Here is a 17,916-nt window from a genome sequence, read left to right on the forward strand (position 1 = left end):
GAATCTGTAATGGCTTTAAAATTAAGCAAACCTTTAAATAAGATGAGTTTACATTTCATTGCAGATCTACTTTAACTAATCTGCTTATTAGAGAATAAGCAGATACGTTAAGTTTCTCAAGATACAAAATGGACAATCAAACTGAAATCTCTCTCACCAACTCAGGACTAGATATCAAAGCATTTAAGCAACTCTATCAAAACAGGCCATGGTTTGTTTTTTTTTTGGGGGGGGGGGGGGGGGGGGGGGAGGGTGCAGGATTGTCTGCTGGTTGCTTATAAATTTGGTCCCAACTACAGAATCTCTCTTAGCGCTCCTTCATAAAGTGTTTTGCAAATACTTTCCAAAAATACTCTCCTCATTAGGCCATAAAGCAAGGAGCAGGACTGCGAGCTGGCCATCCAAATCAATTATTTGCTCTTTCACACTAGATTAAGTGTTAAGTAACCACCACCTTCAGTGGAGTTACAACGGTGTAAGTCAGAAATGAGGACAGAATTTAGTATACTTCCATTAACTCTTAGTTACTTGTGACAGAACAGGAGATGATCTTCCGATATATTTGGAGAGTACTAAGACTGCAAAGAAACTATTTTTGCAAGTCAGAACAGAAGAGTTATGAACAATTTTGTGGTCTTTAACAAAGAATAGATGCTCTTTGCTGTACATCAGTTGTTTGCAGACTTAAATTTTCTCTTAAAAGCATTTACCCTTGTATAACCTACTGCCTATAAGCTTGCTTTTCATTCACCTTTCCCAGACATTTTAGGAATATTTCATGGATGCTGAGGGGTCTGCAAAACGCTGCAACAGATCAAGTCAAAGCCTGGGAAATACTCTCTGTAGCACCCATCGCTCTCAAACACACTTGCTAGAAGACTACACAAACTCCACTATACAGAAAAACCTGGCAAGTTTAGAGAAGGTATAGAAATGCTTTCAGACCCTTTAGAAGCACCCTCTGTGGATGTGTCAAACACCCTTCTTGCAAACACGAAGACAAGCCTTAACAGCATTCAAAACTTACCTGGGACCTCACAAACAGCAGTCAGCAGCACTAGAGATCCCAGATGTGGAGGAAACAGCTGAAGTTCCGATTTCTTCACTAGACAGCTGGAGATTTCTCAATAAAAGTCAATGCAGCTTTCGATCCCAACTTTTTGCTGTTCCAGCTGCACGTTGTGGATCCCTGGGGAATGCACTGGCTGAGGAATTCCTGGTAGCATGGTTTCATAAAGCAATGTATATATCTGGTTCGTTTCTTATTGTCATGGGATTAAATCACATATTGAGCTTTACTTTGGCTAATAACATAAGTCAAGAAGTAGAATCATACAGAAGAGATTCAATATGCCAGTGATATAGGAAAAGAACAAACTTTAACCTTCCAATACTATTCCAGTTTCAAAGAACAGTATAAAACCTTTGAGGTGGTGTAGCCCCAACCAAAGCAGAGGGGAGAGACTAGAGCAAAGAGAATTTAAATGCTTCAGTCCAGGCTGTTTGGGGAAAGACATGGCAGAGCCTGTTCTTTGCTTGTTTTCACAAGCTCCATTACTTTTGCTTTCAAAGGTACAAAAGTTTTGATATACACTATGGTAAAAAAAAAGTGTTTTGCCATATAAAATAAGTACGCTTCCTTACCGCACACTTACACCAATATATGGAAAGATTGTATATTCTAAACACATCATTTGTCAACAGCTTGTAAATCAGTTTTTTTAAGTAGTAACTTTAGTCATTAATCGTTTTAAACTTAACAAGTGAACACTCAAACAGGAAATATGATATATAAACAGGAACAAAGTCTTTAACACAGCATTCAGTAAAAACACCAGTCAAAGTCTGGTCAGTCTGTTAGTAACCATCATCAACAGTTCTAAACACAACCGTTGGCTGTACAGCGTTCGTACTCCCATGATGTTTGTATAGTTTGCTACTGAGCAATGGAAAACATTTTTTTTTTTTCCCCCTACTACCCTTTACCAGTAATCTAGTCTCCTTCTCCAAATTTTTAGGGTCCAAAACCTTACTGCCACTTTCCTTTGTACATTACTCTCATGATTGAAACCCAATGCTTCCAGTTGCTACTTGTGTGCCAGGAATATTCATATACATCCCCCTTATTCAACTTTTATTAGTAGTAAATGGACACCAAACAGATTCAACTGCAAAATATGACCTCTATTTGGTCCGTTTTTGTATCTTACTCAGCACATGAACTTGAGGAGGAAAGGTGAATCTTTCAGAAAACCCTGAAGTGGCTGCATTGGAATCTGAGCAGGGAAAACCCAGCTACTCATAGCTAAAGACCAGTTTGATCCCCTTTCTGAAGTCCAGCTCTAGAGCAAGTTTTATGCTCATATTGACTAGTAAAAATCACATTACAATTCATGAGACATCTGAATTCCTATTTGCGGGGGCAAATTTGAGTACCAAATGCATTAACAGAATCCTGTGCGCCAGAGAAGGGAAAAGGAGTAGAAGAGACAAACAAACATTGAGAGAAAATGTGTAAAGTGGTATCATGTTATTAAAACATTACATTAGAAATAAACAGAACATAAACAAAAAAAAGGTTTTAACCAGGTTTAACTTTTTTCTTTTTTTAAATTCGAATTGACCCAAAGCAAAAGCTTACATTGCAAAGGAAGAACAAAATACCTTATGAAATTGGTGACACAGTGTTGCATGGAAGCTAGACCTGTGGGCAGGCTGCAAGTTGCTCTTGTCACAATGTCACTGGGGGCTCTTGACCGATTTAACCAAGAAAGTTAGGATCCGAATTTTTTCATCTAGCCCAGGTCCACCCTGGTAAACATGCTACATATTCTCTTTTGCCTCTGGGTATTTATCTGATGAGTTCGTCCAGATGTGTTCTCCTACAATTGCCAACTAGAGCCAGAAAACAGAATTTTCCACGCTATCCCGAGGAAGCCAGTTATTCCAAGCATGAGTGATAATGAATTTTAAAAAAATAAAACAAACCCAAAACAAAACAAAAAAACACTCAAGAGCTTTTCAAACTAACAAGTATTGTCTATAATGTAAATAGTTTAGAAATATGGTAATTAAATAATCTAAAAAACACTCTTACTCTGCTGTACATTTATAAACATAAATATTTACAAAAACTTTCTGCTTTGTTTTAAAGGATGAGGTTTGCAGTTTGTTAATGATCAGAGTCTTTTACTCATTGATTCTTTGGTGTATTTGCCAATTTTTTAAGGTTTATTAAAAGTGTTCAACTGTGAATTTTAAGGTAATGGAACTAGGCTACATAACAAGTCTATATTATGCACTTCTCCTTCCATAATCTAGTCCAAATGAAAAACAAAGTTCAGTTTGTTCTTCAAAGTATTTCTGCACGATATTTAAAATAATAGTAATAAAAAAAAAAGACCAGATTCCCCATTATTGAAATTTGGGTAAGATTAACAAGGAATAATCATACTTCACTCGCACTCGAGCACATGTCTAACTTAAGATAGCGAACGGGACTATCAGTCGGTTCAGAGACACACATGTGCTGTGGTGCTTTGCTGAATCAAGGTCAGAGAAACCAGCTACAAGAGATGGCTTAGCATTGTAAGAAAGGGCAAGGGCTTCCCTCCACCTTGGGGAGGGGAGAGAGGATAGGGTGAAAATCAATTTAAAAGAAAGCCTTTTTACTGGCCTGAAATGTATGTGTTCCCTTTAGATGTCAGTTACTTGAAAGAAACAACCAAAAAACAAACCTCAAACAATAAATAATGGAATTACACATTTCTTCATTAAATAGCATTCTTGTTACCAACAAAGTCTTCCATAATTTTCTTCAGTCACAGCAACAGACAGAACAAATAATTTGCCTTAATATAGATTGCAACTAAAATATACTCTAGATTACCTTAGAAAATATTACTGTAAAAATTCAGTGGGGAAGGACATTGGTTTAGACCAACTTACAAATGTAGTGAACAATACTAAGTATTTTTTAAAGAAAAGGAAGCAATTTTAAGGTTCTGATCTCATGTCACAAAACTGAAGATTCATGCTTAAAACCTGTCAGTCGATTGTTAACGTCTGTCCTGTCTCAGTACTGCAGAGCTTAAAGATCATAACGGCTGATCTTTCTTGCTTCGATAGGAGCCGACAGACACCATCACGCACACGCACACCCCACCCACGCTCTCAGGTTGTCCCTGCTACAATGCCACCACCATTACGTACAACCTGGAGGAAGCACTATAAAGCTCTACTGCCTAAAGGTGACCACCGCACGGACTGCGTGGTGTTTAGGTTGGACATGCTCGCTCATGCTGCTGAGACATGAACTTTTGGTCACTGCTCAAGCAGGCTGGACTTGAACCGATACAAGTTGGAGATAAAAAGGTTCGACATCCCATTACCAATCCTCTGAGCCATGAATCTCCAAAATCACTTGTTGTTTGGAAACCTGATGCAATGCCAGGCACAATAGGGAGAGATAATCCTCCTTGCTTGCCATAGTTCCGGTGCATCCATTATCAGTGATAAGGTTCGTGCTCAAGGAACTGCAGTCCAGGGTTATAAGATATTAAAAGGAACTAACGCAGTTAATAATATAAGTATACCTGCTTCACCTTGCTTTTCATAGTTTTAATATTAAATATTTTGAAAGTGACAGTGTTAAACTTAAAAGCCACCACTGTTCCTTTCATCTTCCTGCTTCCATTAGTATAATTGGTACAAAAGCACTCCTGATATTAGAGAGGCTCTTTCGGAGCCAGTAGGATGGCAAAACAAAAGTAGAGGACACTGGCAAGAACCTTATGACGACTCTGTAATCCCTTGAAAATAAAGAGTGCGAAACAACTGCACATTTTGGCCCAATCTTTTTTTGATAGCAACTTCTTTTTTTTTTTTTTATGATCAGAAACAACACTCTTTAACAGATCTTTTTAATACCTAGTATGAAAAACACATTCAGTAGCCGAATTTCAGTACTCCTTTCAGTTGCTGCTTTCAGATTAATTGGAAACCACTTAATGTCTGCAAAATTTAAACTTTCAATATGAATGAGGCTTTTCTTGTTAGTGCACATATAAAATGCATCTTAATAACTTATGTGCATTTCCCACTCTCTAACCTGAAACAAACTGAATTTCAGAGCAACCAAAAAAAAAAAAAAATCCATCACTATCTTTAAAATAAAAGGGTTTGGCCAATTTCTTTTCTTTTTTTTTTTTTAAGTGGACACAATTTGGCTGAGGACCCGTAGATAAAGTTTCAACTGAAAGTGAAATAAAGCAGGTTATACATTCATGAAATTCAGGGAGTAATAACGAATAGCAACTGCTGCATCACTTTAGTAATGTCACGTCAACGCTACAGCGAGGCAGCAGTCCCTATTCTCACAAATAATGCACTGAGACTAAATGAGGAATAGTGTGGGGGGGGGAATCACACATAAAGGGAAAATACATCAGAAAGATTATTGCACAGGAGGCACTGTATGAGAAACAGAATACATTGGCTTCAAAAAATCTAAATTTGTTTACTCTTAAGTTAATGTAAAAAATATAGAGGTTATGCCTCTTCGTAGTGTACTGTCACTGTTAAAAATAGACTTACAAACAGCCGCTCATTTAACAGGGAATGTCAGGAAAGAAGAGGGCCTGAATTTTATCGGTATCCCAACTACAGTAATTAGGAAAAGAATAATATAAAAAAAGCCAATGTATAGACCCTCAAATCGAATAGGGTAACTGCATTTTTTCTTTAATTTCCAAATTATATTCATACAGTACCCTAGGACATGTTGATTATCAACTCTTCCCTCTATCCTGCAAAAACATACACCCTGGCAGAGACAAGAGTCCTAACAGACACAGGGCTCTGAAGGTCTTTCTCTCGGCATCCTTTTGCAGGACTGGTGCCTTGATTTCCAAACTTTATTTTCTTGAATAATTGCTCAGCATACCAATTCAAACCAACCACTTCCCTTGAGAGGCTACCTTCCATCCCCACTGCAAGTCTGCACACTTAATGTGAAAACAAACAAACTAAAAACCAACAGCAATTTTTAAAATGTAATATTGTATAGAAAGCTTGGACCTTGTAAACTTGGACCAAGAAACCAAAAATTAAGACCTTCTAGCGTGTGGTATAAAAAACCCAAGGAAGTGTATACCTGCCTTCTGACTTCACAGAAAAATCAGAATTTGCATAGGATATACTTTGTGCAAGGCAACAAGCCTCTTCAGTATCTGGAATATAACTAATCTTGCTCAGAGTTCTTCTCTTCATGGATATCAGATATCATCAAATTTGTGTTTTAAGTAGTCTTTCATGACCTTGGCAATGGGTAGTTCATCAAGTAGTTTTAGGTTTTGAAGGCCTATACACTGACGGATTTTAATTCGGCATAGATCTTGCAAGTTTCTGGGCTGTCCTGAAAAGACAAAAGGAACACATAAAAGTAAAATGATCACATTTTAAACATACTTTAAGAGATCATTTACTCAGTAAAATCACAGATGTTTGCTGCATACTAAGAGGCAGAGGGAAGGGGAAAATTACAAGAGAAAAAAGGGTGGAAGTTAATACCTTTCTAATGAACAATGATTAAATGAAATCAAGGGATGAATCCTAAAAACATTTTCACATGCACATAATTTTACTGATGCCAGTGTAAAGTGTCATTATCCACGTGGGGATTCCCACGAGGTGGCAACATACGCTTAAGCATTGTAGAACAGCGTAACTCCTCCATTTAACTTTTTGGGGCTTTTTTTCTATCCTTGTAATACCTGGGGGAAAAAAACCCTCAGTCTTGCTTCTTTTCAAACATTAAGACAAAAACTTCTACATTCAACTGTAACAGGACTAGGCAGTCTCCTTAGAGAGTGAGGCTTTATAAAAATTATTCAAGAATCGCGTGGCAGAGTCAAAGATTTTTTTCTCTTCTAATGAAAAGATGAAGCCTTTAGGCTTTGGATGCAGCCACAACCTCGCCAAACAGAAAGAGATGAAAATATGAGTTAACCACTGTCCACAGAGGAAAAGCTTTACTGACATCACATGAACTTCAGAATTTCTGGCAAGGATTTTCAAAATAACCGGTTCCTTTTCAAATTCGTTCTTAACAGGAAACTGTTCAAAGTCAAACACCTTGAAAAACGGTCCCCCATGCAACATAACATACGAAAGATTAATCTAGCCTTGTATCTGTAAGTATCCAGCAATGGATCCCAAGGAAGAAGAAAAGAAAGAGCAGAACAACAGACATTGAGAAATCCTGTCCCAATATACCCCTCTAGCTTTCAGCACCGGTGCCTTTGGGCCTTCCTAAACCAGAGATTGCACATAGATCTATGTCTTTAATAGCTGTGAATGGTCTGCCCTTTGTAAATCTGTCTAATGTTTTTTGAACCCATTCATACTTTCAGTATCCAAAACATCCTGTGGCAACAAATTTCACAATATAATTAGGCGTTGGCTGGAAAACTACAAAGTGCTTTTATTTATTTTAGATCTGCTTCCTGATCGCTTCATTGCGTGCCTACCATTCTTTGAGTTACAAAAAAAAAAAAAAAAAAAAAAAAGAATAATTGTTCTCACGCCAGTCATGATTTTACATACCTTTATATTAATCTCCGTCCTCCACTCATGCTCAGTACCTCTTCCCAAAGCTGAAGACACTTTAATAACCTCCCACCACAGGAACCGCTCCAAACCTCTGACCAAACAAGCTGCCTGCCTTTGTGCTTTTTCCTCATTCATTGGGATAATTTTGAAATTATTCCAGTAACACACTGAAGCTGTGCTAATCAATATTTTGATCATCGACTTAACTGGGTCATGGGGGGTGAGGGTGGGGGAAGGCTTACACAGTTAGGGCACCTGATGGCTGTACGAGTCAAAATACTTGGCACCATGAACAATGTAGGTGCTTATGCCGGTATCAAGATAATCTGTTGCCAACAGAGCAACTTACTGCAGTCTTTTATTATCTGTATAATTGTTAACGGTAAAAGACAGTGCTTGCTTTTGCAAAGAAAGGCATGGCAATTTTATTGAGCTGACTGCTTGAATCAATCATTTCCTTAAAAAGCAGTACAAAACAACAAAAGCGACTTTAAATAACTTAGATGGACATTTCCAATTAGCTTTCCTGAGCTGCCACCAATTAAGCAGGACCGTTTTGAAAGAGAAAATGCCTTCTGTACGGGGCTCGATGCAGGCGGGCTTTACGGTGGACAGTAGGATGCTGTCAGCTCACCGGGCACAAACCTGTTCGGAGGGGACAGGAGGGTCTTCCTCGGCCGAGCCAGCCCCAGAGCTGGCCCTGGAGCCTGTCCCTTCTCCCACCCTCCTCCTAGTTCAGCAATAAGCCTTCTATCAGCTAAATAGACATTGACATTATGAGTTTATTAGACTTTCCCGGTAAGCACAGAGTAAAGAGATTATGAAACTATTTCCTGTTTTCTACTTTGGGCATTTTGTACATGGTTTCAGTTACCCTTTATAGTGAGTTCCTCCTTTTTTCCCCCTGCATGTTTTTTCTATAGAAATGGGCTGACAGACAGGTATATACTGGGATTTATCTTAAGCACTAAAATTATCCAAGGTAATCTAGCAGAAGTAATGCCTGAAAATAGTCTCTGTCTGTTTTTAAAGAAATTAGATTTGAAATTAAAGAACAGGAAAATTTGAGTTTCCTTCATATAAGTTTAAAATACTTTTATTATACTGGATCACCACAGTATCTAAATGTCAATTTATTTTTAATTATATCCTTCAGCCATGACTTAGAATACAGATCATTAGTTACTTTGTCCACTGGTGGTTTCTTCTTAGCAATTTTTTTTTCCACCTGAAGGAATGAATTTATAAACTCGGACAACAGCTGAATGCTCAAGCTTCAGGGAAAGAAAACTTACTTTTGGTAAGAAACCGAGCAGAGGAATCTTTACAGTGATAAAGAAATAGTTCTAATGCTTTAAATGTGAATGCAAACAGGGTTCAGAAAGGATGCACCTTTTCAAAAGTTAACTGCAAACAGCAGCGTTAGAGGGTATAGGGGACTACAGATCTGTATGTGTATTTTCTGTAGTAGAGTACACAATAACACAGCTATGAGACACTGATTTCTGGTTTCAGAAATGAATGCCTTTTAATTAACATCCTATGGGGTTTTTGAGAACAAAATGGAACAGACAACTTAAAATACCCAGAAGAAATTGGTCATCAGTTAATTCAAAAAGACCCGATTATCAAATGTATGACATTTTCCCCTGATAAGCCTAAAAATATTTCCTGGGAATGTGTTAACAATGGACATTTCCAGTGTTAAGCACTAGTTGCTACATCTAGTGGCTGTTAGTGTCTTAGGTCACGCCTTGCAAATTCCAGGGTTATTAATGCATTTGTGATTTATAAGAAACGGTGTCTAGAACACTTACTCATTCTTGGTTGCCTCTGAATGAAAAAGAAAAAAAAAAAATAAAGGATTACAGACCGATGTCAGTGAACCTTGGTTTGGCAAATGAAAAATGTTATTAGTAATTTGGCAAAGTAAGACAAGTTAAATGATGAATAAAGTTCTGTTTAAAAATGACTAGGAAGTAGCAACTTTGGTTATATCCTGCATCACAAGTTTGGAAAGTTATTTAGGCAAATAAGCTAGAAACGAAGAGAATTAAAAAAGAAAGAAACAAAAAAACCCACAAACATAAAAGGTAAGATTGACCTAATTACCACTATCATGCAAAACTGACAAAACTACTGATCACCTTAAAAAACCCCCAACATATCCCCGATCTGGTCTCAAAGGGACACCTTGATGATGGCAGCGCTGCTATTCTGGAGCAGCCGGGTTATTGCTAGGCTGTTACACCACCCGAGTTACCATCAGGGCAGCAAACACCTGCCGCCGTTGTACAGCTGAAGGTTTGCTAATGTGTTCACCAGAACAAGTTAGATACTTCAGTTGATTTTTTTTTGCAAGCTTTAAGTATTAATTACAGGAAAAAGAAATGTATAGTTCATCTTTTGTCTTCCACAGCTCGTGCTATGTGCTGTAATGGAAAGCAGAAATCCCCACCAACATAGTTCTTGTGTATAGTTTCCCAAACACGACAGAAAAGTTTCTTCCAAACAGAAAAAATGTAAAACATAGGGTTATATAATAAAGAGGAATTGCTTTTTGATTTTTTTCCTCTCTAGAGGCAGCAGACTTCAGTACATATAAAATTTAAACATTTTCCTAACTCAGTTCTTTAACTGCTAACAAAGTAAGTTCCTGAGCTTTTTTTTTTTTCCCCTTTAAATAATTAATAATTATTTTACTTAAATAATGACATAAGCCTTTTAAATTATTATTAATAGATTGGTCTTCTCTGGTAAAGCAAGGGAAAAAAATGCATGTTTTAACAGCAAAAAATTATTACAATCAATTCTGAATTTCCACTCAATACTCCATTGTTTCGTTTTTGCAGTTTCAAGATTTTTCTGCTATTCTATCTGGGAGTTTGCTATTCTATCCCAGAGACAGACAAAACTTGCATTTAGGATTTACTACCTGTACAAAGAACTGTATGTCATTGTTACAACTGCTCCGCAGCTTATGCATTTAGACCTGTGCCTCCCTGTTTTTCCTATGCAGACCATGCTCCCCAAGAAATAAAACACTAACTCACCTAATAGGTCTATATTTAAGGATCATTAAGGCATAATATTAGACCTAGTACCTCGACAACACTGATTTTTAGGGACTCTCACCCAGTTTTAAGCAAAAGTGTTATCAAGGTGGAAAGGGGGAATCCCTACCAGTTTCCTCTACTGAAGATACAAGAGCACCTGCACAAAGCAAAAATCATAAACTGACCTGTTCTGTTACCCAAGAGAAAACTTACGAGTAACTGAAATTAATACGCTTGTAGGCGGCAAGAAGATCCTCTCTGATGTATTATTCTACCTACTAAAAAAAAAAAGTACTTTAAAAACAAACAACCAGTGTCATTGGTTTGAAGTGGATAGGCAGTTTCTGAAGAAGTTAAAAAATTAAAAATAACATCAGTGACATATTTCAGAAGCCGCCCAGTTTTCTCTGCAATATTAATACATTTCTCTAGGAAAAAAGCTTAGAGTGGTATTTCTCAAACTGAGCCTCTGCCTCCCCTGGGAATTGTGAAAGGCTGAAAACGGTAGCAAGAAACCATTCGGTAGTTTCCTTTTAGCTACAAAGGAAACTTAAAAATAAGAGTTTTGTGAAACATTAAAAAAAAAAAAAGTTGAAACCAGGCTGACTTATGGCTGGCAGCAGCTCAGTTCCTCTAGAGTATCAGAATAAGTATTTATATCCACAACTATTAAATCCATCCCTTATTTCACAACTGAGAATGAACTCAGCTACTGCCAGCAATTAAATTTAGTTACGATTTTGTTGGCTTTTGGGGGGCGGAATTAAAAAAGATAATTGCACTTCTCAGCTGAAAACTCACACCCACCAGCAGAAAAACACATTGATGAGGATGCACAAACAGGATCATACTGAAAGGATGCGATCACCTAGTAAATGGCTGCTGCTAACCTGAACGGGAATTTAGGAATTTAGGAAATGCATTGTCTTGTACCCTGTAAAAAACAACAGCAGAATAACTAGAGAGGATATTTGGTTTTCCAGCATTCAAAATGCCAGAAAAAGCTAGTATCAAGTATCTGTAGGTCTGAAATATATTAATATAAGACATGCAGAGCTGAATTTAGAGAGAAAGAGAATGACAGTGTTCATTGAGAAAGTGAACTCCTTGAATCAGTATCTAGCTCAACAGGACAAAGAGTGCTTTTAATTCTTTCTAACTGGATATCATACAAGTTATTTTAAAAGTTTAGTTTAACTTTGTGTTCAGTATGCCTCTGCTAGAATACTTGAGCTTGAAGCATGTTTTTGTTGCTCTTTGAAAAATAATTCTCCACCGTGAGTTTTAGATGTCTATTAAATTTCAGTATTTCTGGCACATAAAATACGTACCAAGGAGGAGTGTATTTTGGACTGAAAATTTATATATGGAAAAGCAGGATGCCAGTAAAGCTCAATGTTAAGTATAACAGGTGTATTTAACAATTTAATTAAGATTTGAATATGCTTGTATAATTTTTTTAAAAAATATTTTGTAACATTTCTATAAATTCAGTCTTATTGAAATTGCTATGGAAATTCAGCTAAGAATTTCAAAGCCATCTCTTCAATGCTATTGATTTTTAGGAGACAGTAAATAAAGTGCTCTGAACATAAAGACAGGCTTAAGATGCATAAGTGTGCAAATGGGAGTGGGGGGTGGCTGTACCTTACATGCCACATGTAAAAATATGTATTTTTTAAAAATTTATTTCTTTTTTTTTTTTTTTTTTACATAGGCATCTTAAAAAAACTCTTCGAAAGTATACATCTGCCTACAGATATATAAAAATGCTTCAACTGCTTAATATAAACAGTCAACTGCACTCTGATTTAGTAGCTACATTTTTCAATACCACACTAGGCAATTCTGAGTTGAGAGTTAAACAATTATTTGAAAGGTACTTTCCCTCTTTCTAGAAAGAAAGAAATTGGGCTATGTCTTTATAAAGGTATCAAAAACTATACTGTCTTTAACAAATAAGTACCTGCAATCTGCAGAAAGTAATCGTGATTCAGATGGTATTTGTTTATTTTATCACTGATCCAGCTAAAATGAAAACTATAAAATAACCCTCCTACCCTAGTTCCCTGCATAACTCTGGATGACAAAGCAGACCACATTAATCAGTGCAAGATTTCCAGCAGCACCCAAGCAAGCAGACAAAGCTTGCAATTCCAGTAAAGTTGTTCTATGTTATAACAAACATGAAGATACTATTTCCTTTGAAATTATCCACATTATAAAATATGTAGAAATCTACTTAATTCACTATGACACTTCTGTATTCATAAAAGTTTAAACGATGCAGAGATCCTTTTTAAAATGTTCTTCCAGTAAAAAAAAAAAAACCTAGTGAAAAGTTATCTTTATTTAGCAAAGGGATAGAGACAAAGAATGTATAAGGATTTCCTTACCGGACTTTTGTCTAAGTTTTTCTGCACATTTACAGTGCTATATAAATCTAAACACAAAATTACACTCCCTAGTCAAAGCCAAAGATTTGCCCTTTGAAAAATTAAAAAAAGAAATGCAAATGAAACATTTGTAGTTTAATTCATTTGGTGACCTTTAGATCTTGTTCCAGATCTGAAATTAGTTCTTTGATACCTGTTAACATACATGCCATATTACACTACTGTGGCCATATCCATTTACTCAGCTATTTGCCTCGACACAGACAAGCAACCTGCATAGCTAGTCATAGACTCTCTTGTCTGCTACGTTATCTGAACAGTGATTAAATTAAATGAGAGCTATGGGGAGGGGGAAGGGTTCAAGCTTTTTTTATTCCCCTTTTTGAGATCGTAATTGAATTTCCAGTATCTTAAAGTTTATTTAAAGCTTTAAGTATCTTTCAATACTTGCATTTTTTCCTACCTCCAGCATTCTCTTTATAAATTTTAACATTCTCAAATCCCATTCAACTTCAGCTTCAACATAAATCTTTCCATCCAGGACTGTAATTGTACATGTTAATTCTGTACACATATACACTACCAAAAAAAAAGTCTGTATGTATCTCTATCTTCGTATAAATTATATATATATTTTAATATTACACTATTTTAATTTTGCATTAGTGTATTCCAAGCTTAACCCATTGACACTCCTGAAGAGGCAGATCCAGATCTCATAAAACTGAAGCATTATACTGAAATGCTCCAAAAAACCCTCTTTTATCAGATGATCTCGAGTACTATGGTGGTTGCCAATAAGTGTTTTTCGGAGTAGGAAAGTATAATACAGATAAGGAAAAGGAAGGTGATTAATAAAATCATTGAGCAATTTTCATCTTCAATATTGTTTTTTCACAGGGAGACTTTACTCATTTTTATATTGTAAAAGGGCGGCGGTGGGGGGGGAAGAGATGTAAGTGACCGTCTAAACACCAAGTCAACAGCAGACTCATGATGAAAAACTTTGTTGTTCCTAACTTCCAGCTTCGTGCTTAAATACTGAGACAAACTACAGAATAACTTCCTTCCTCTTGGAATTATTCTAGGAGCAAAGGAATCTCTACCTGTAACCAGGAAGAATATCAGACCTTCCGGGTCAAAACCCCAAATCCAATATCTTCTTGCAGCTCCTAGGGCCAATACTGAGTATTTCTGAGAGCTTGGTTTCTTGCCTGTTATTCACAACCGGGGACCTGGGCTAAAGGCTGCGATTATTACCGATTACAATACCTACCAAAACAAAAAGAAATTCACATATGATGTTTTCTGAGGAACTGAAACTGTACAAGTATGTTTTCCGAGTACGAAAAAAAAATAGCTACTTACATCTTACATGTAGACTGCTAAACAGTATCCCGTTTATAGGAAGCATGCAGCCGCTTTCACTTGAAGACACAGATTGGTTTGATAACTTTCATAATTCACGTGTATTAATCTTTAAGGCTAAAAATTTTAACCTACTGCAAAAATAAAAACTAATTCCTGCTTTACTATCAAATATACTCTTCAAAACTTCAGATGCACATACAAAACTTACAGCTACAGATTTCTATATTAAGCACTTAGTATAATGTTCAAATAAACAAACTAGAAATTCCTATTAAGCCCTACAACCAAGGCACTGTTACCAACCGCAAGAGATAATTTCAGGAAGGCTTCCACTACAAGAATTCTCTAAAAGTTTTGTAAATTTTTCTTCTAGTAAATACATATTGCAATAGACTCAGAAACAAGATTCTTCCCCGAAGTGCTACAGCGTGAGATCTCAACAATTCCCTGTACAGAGTCTGATCTAATTGGGAATTCCACTACCAAAATCCCAGCTCGCTCTTCATTCATTTCATCTCTCCTACACCATCGGATTAAAGTGATTATTCATGAGAACCGTGGAAGACAGTGTTTGGATATTTATAATAAGGGCAGCAGAGTCTGTTTATAGCTGTTTGTAAACATATATTCATAATAATTTTGCTCAGAAGCACAAAGCTGAAGTGTTTTTGTCAGCACTAGTCCTCCCTGCTTTCCCAGTTCTCCCTCCATCAGCACAAAACTGGGATAGTTCCAACACTGTTAGACTGGCCACAAATTTAAGCTACTTTTTTGTAGCAGAATTTACTTCTCACTTAACATTAAACCCTTAAGGTATGGAATTTGCAACCTAAAAGTAAGTTACAGTACTGGTTTCCAACTCTCTAAATTAGTCTTTAGTCATTGAGGAAACACTTAAGCAGTCTAAGCCTTTATGCTTACTGGTACATTCTAAGACTGTGAAAAATTGCAAGTCTGGATATTTTATCATCTAATAACAACCCTGACAGTGCTACTATATAGTGAGAGGCTTCAATAAAGGAAACCAGAAAGAAAAGCGGTTGAATAAGAAGGGGCAGGCAAATTAAAACAAAATATATTAGTTGCTAGCATTTCTTATTATCAACTTCCACCCTTCCAAAATTTCTCTTTAGATTTCAGATAAAAGCAAAAATAACACCATAAATCATGAAGACAAAAATGAAAGTCCAAATGCTTATTTGTGTCAGCTACTGACAACAAATCTCAGCTGATTCACCCCCAGCCCACATTAAATTTCAATTTCTTTGCAGAGTATATAGAGTGCTTAATTCTCATTAAAAACTACCACATCCAAAAAAATAAAAGGAACTATAGGGGAAAAAAGGATATATGAAATACCCCATCCTCTGTAGCGCAAAGATCATCCTAGTTGGATGATAATTTATCAGGCCATCTTAACATGTTTGAATTGGCAAACTCCTGCTAATTGATAATCAGCAATTCCTAAATGCTTTATGCAATACTATAATTATGAAACACTATTCTAGCATTCAATGTTGAATGAGAGAGGAAGAGAAAATTTTCAGTAGATCTAGTACACCAAAAACTGCTAATCAAAAGTGACCAGAATATTAGGAGCCTAATACTCTTTTTAAATATCAGAAGCCATGACGAGTTCAAGTCTCTTTCGTATTTCAAAATCATCGACAAAATCAAAATCAAAGCTACAGAGCACATGAAACCCGTTTAAGTTGCACGAAAAAACTATGCCATTTTGTTGTCTGGTGTAGGAGAGAGGAGGAGAGAGAATGGGGGAGAACACAAAGCAGCAAAAGCTCTTTTCTGCCCTAGTCGTAGTGCCAGATGAAAAAGCCAGCAACTGCAGAATATTTGCATGGCAATTAAAAAAAAGCAAAACACACGAAAAAATCCAACCAAACAACAAAACAAAACCCTAAATCCCAAACATCTTATGTGCTAAGGCTATTAATAAAATGAGATTTTACAGTTCACTTTTTTAAAATGAATGCTTCCTGTAGATATTTAAACAAAACATACTTAACATTAGCACCTTTGCCGAGTAAGAGATTCCCAGTATCACAATCCCTTCACCTTCCCAGAAACTTTCTAGTACATTTAAATAGCATCAAGGGGCAGAGAGGAAGCATTTTTTTCTGGGGCTAAATTCAAAGGAGGCTTTTAGAGGACATTGTGTCCTGTGATTAACTTCTCTTACATACATACTTGTCACTTCTTGTAAGAAATCCAGACAGGGTCGGCTACTTCCAGAAATACTTATTGAAACAGCCAGTGGGGTCTGTCCTTCATAGTTCCTTGTGTTAGTGTCTGCTCCGTAATTATACAACATTTGTGCACAAAGCACATCATCTCTAAGAGCAGACAAGTGTAAGGGTGTCTGTCCATCTTCCAAGCGACCCAAGTTTGTATCCGCCCCTCTCTGAAGGAACATTCGGCAGTAAGAGTGATTGCTTTTGATCACAGCGTATCGTAACAGGAAACCATTTTGAATGTCGATGTTGGCATTGTGATCCAGAAGGATTTTCACACAGCTTGACCTCTCTCGGATAATGGCCAGCTGAAGCGGTGTAGTACCTTTATCACTGAGCGGATCAACCTCAGCCTTGAACTCTAACAGGAGTCTGACAAATGAGTCTCTGCCATAGTGGGCTGCTACATGGAGGGGAGTCCAACCATCGTTGCTTTTTGCATTAATAATGTCACTTCTATATTCAGATTCCAACATCAAGCGTGCAATCCTCGCTCGGCCATGCATGGCTGCATAATGCAGAGCAGTGAAGCCTCCAATTAAGTCCTTAACTGTGGGATCAGCTGAAGTTAAAATAAAATTAAAAAATAATTAGAAGGCATTACAGTAATCCAGTGCTGCAAAAAAATAATCAAACGGTTGAATGTTAGTCTTTTCAGGCATAGCACGACAGGATTTTTTGTACTTCAAACTAATTCTTTCATGAACATGCTATTTTTAAGAAAAAGTAAAATTATATTTAAGAAAGAGTTACACGAAAGACTTTTTTCTTTCATATACATATGTTTCCATTTGACAAATAGTTTTCCACATCTTCCTAGCACTCTTAGGCTAATTACTCAAATCTCTCTGTCCATCCAGTTTTCCTCCAGCTCTACAATATTACATTTCTTTCTCAATGTTCAACTTTTTTATTTTCCCTTGTGTTGCTTCTTGGTCTTAAAAAGAAGCATGTGTAGAAACATCTGCTGTCCCAAATTGCGGATGTTTTGTGGTCTGGCAGGATTGTATTGTTTTTAGGGTGTAATACTGTATTAGGTAAAATGTTTCTCTGTGGTCTGCAGGATTTCCAAAGCATGTAGGATACATGTTATTCTAGATTATCTTGATAAAGTCTGTTTTTATAGATGATGAATCTGTTCTGAATTTATAGTTTTACAAAAATTTAAGATTTTACAAGAATGTAAGCATCCACTTATGGAAGGAGTCAGGAAAAATGTTAGTGCAGAATACA

General features: G+C 36.6%; 1 protein-coding gene across 7 annotated transcripts in view; it reads right to left on the reverse strand.

The window, feature by feature from the left end:
* Positions 1 to 230: 230 nt before the first annotated feature.
* The window catches only part of ASB7 (ankyrin repeat and SOCS box containing 7), a 31,219-nt gene continuing 13,533 nt past the window's right edge, over positions 231 to 17,916 (reverse strand). For 3 of the 7 annotated variants that reach the window (XM_075159824.1, XM_075159822.1, XM_075159821.1), the window contains 2 exons: positions 16,640 to 17,245; positions 4,907 to 6,415 (listed from right to left, as the gene is read on the reverse strand). In XM_075159824.1, coding sequence (XP_075015925.1) covers positions 6,276 to 6,415; positions 16,640 to 17,245 — 746 coding nt within the window. In that variant the 3' untranslated portion in view covers positions 4,907 to 6,275. Of the gene's footprint in view, positions 1,217 to 2,664; positions 6,416 to 14,169; positions 14,336 to 16,639; positions 17,246 to 17,916 lie in introns of those variants that run through there. The other 4 variants (XR_012675197.1, XR_012675196.1, XR_012675195.1 and 1 more) reach the window with 4 other exon arrangements.

This window comes from Calonectris borealis, chromosome 11 (assembly GCF_964195595.1).
Source record: "Calonectris borealis chromosome 11, bCalBor7.hap1.2, whole genome shotgun sequence".
NCBI lineage: Eukaryota > Metazoa > Chordata > Aves > Procellariiformes > Procellariidae > Calonectris > Calonectris borealis.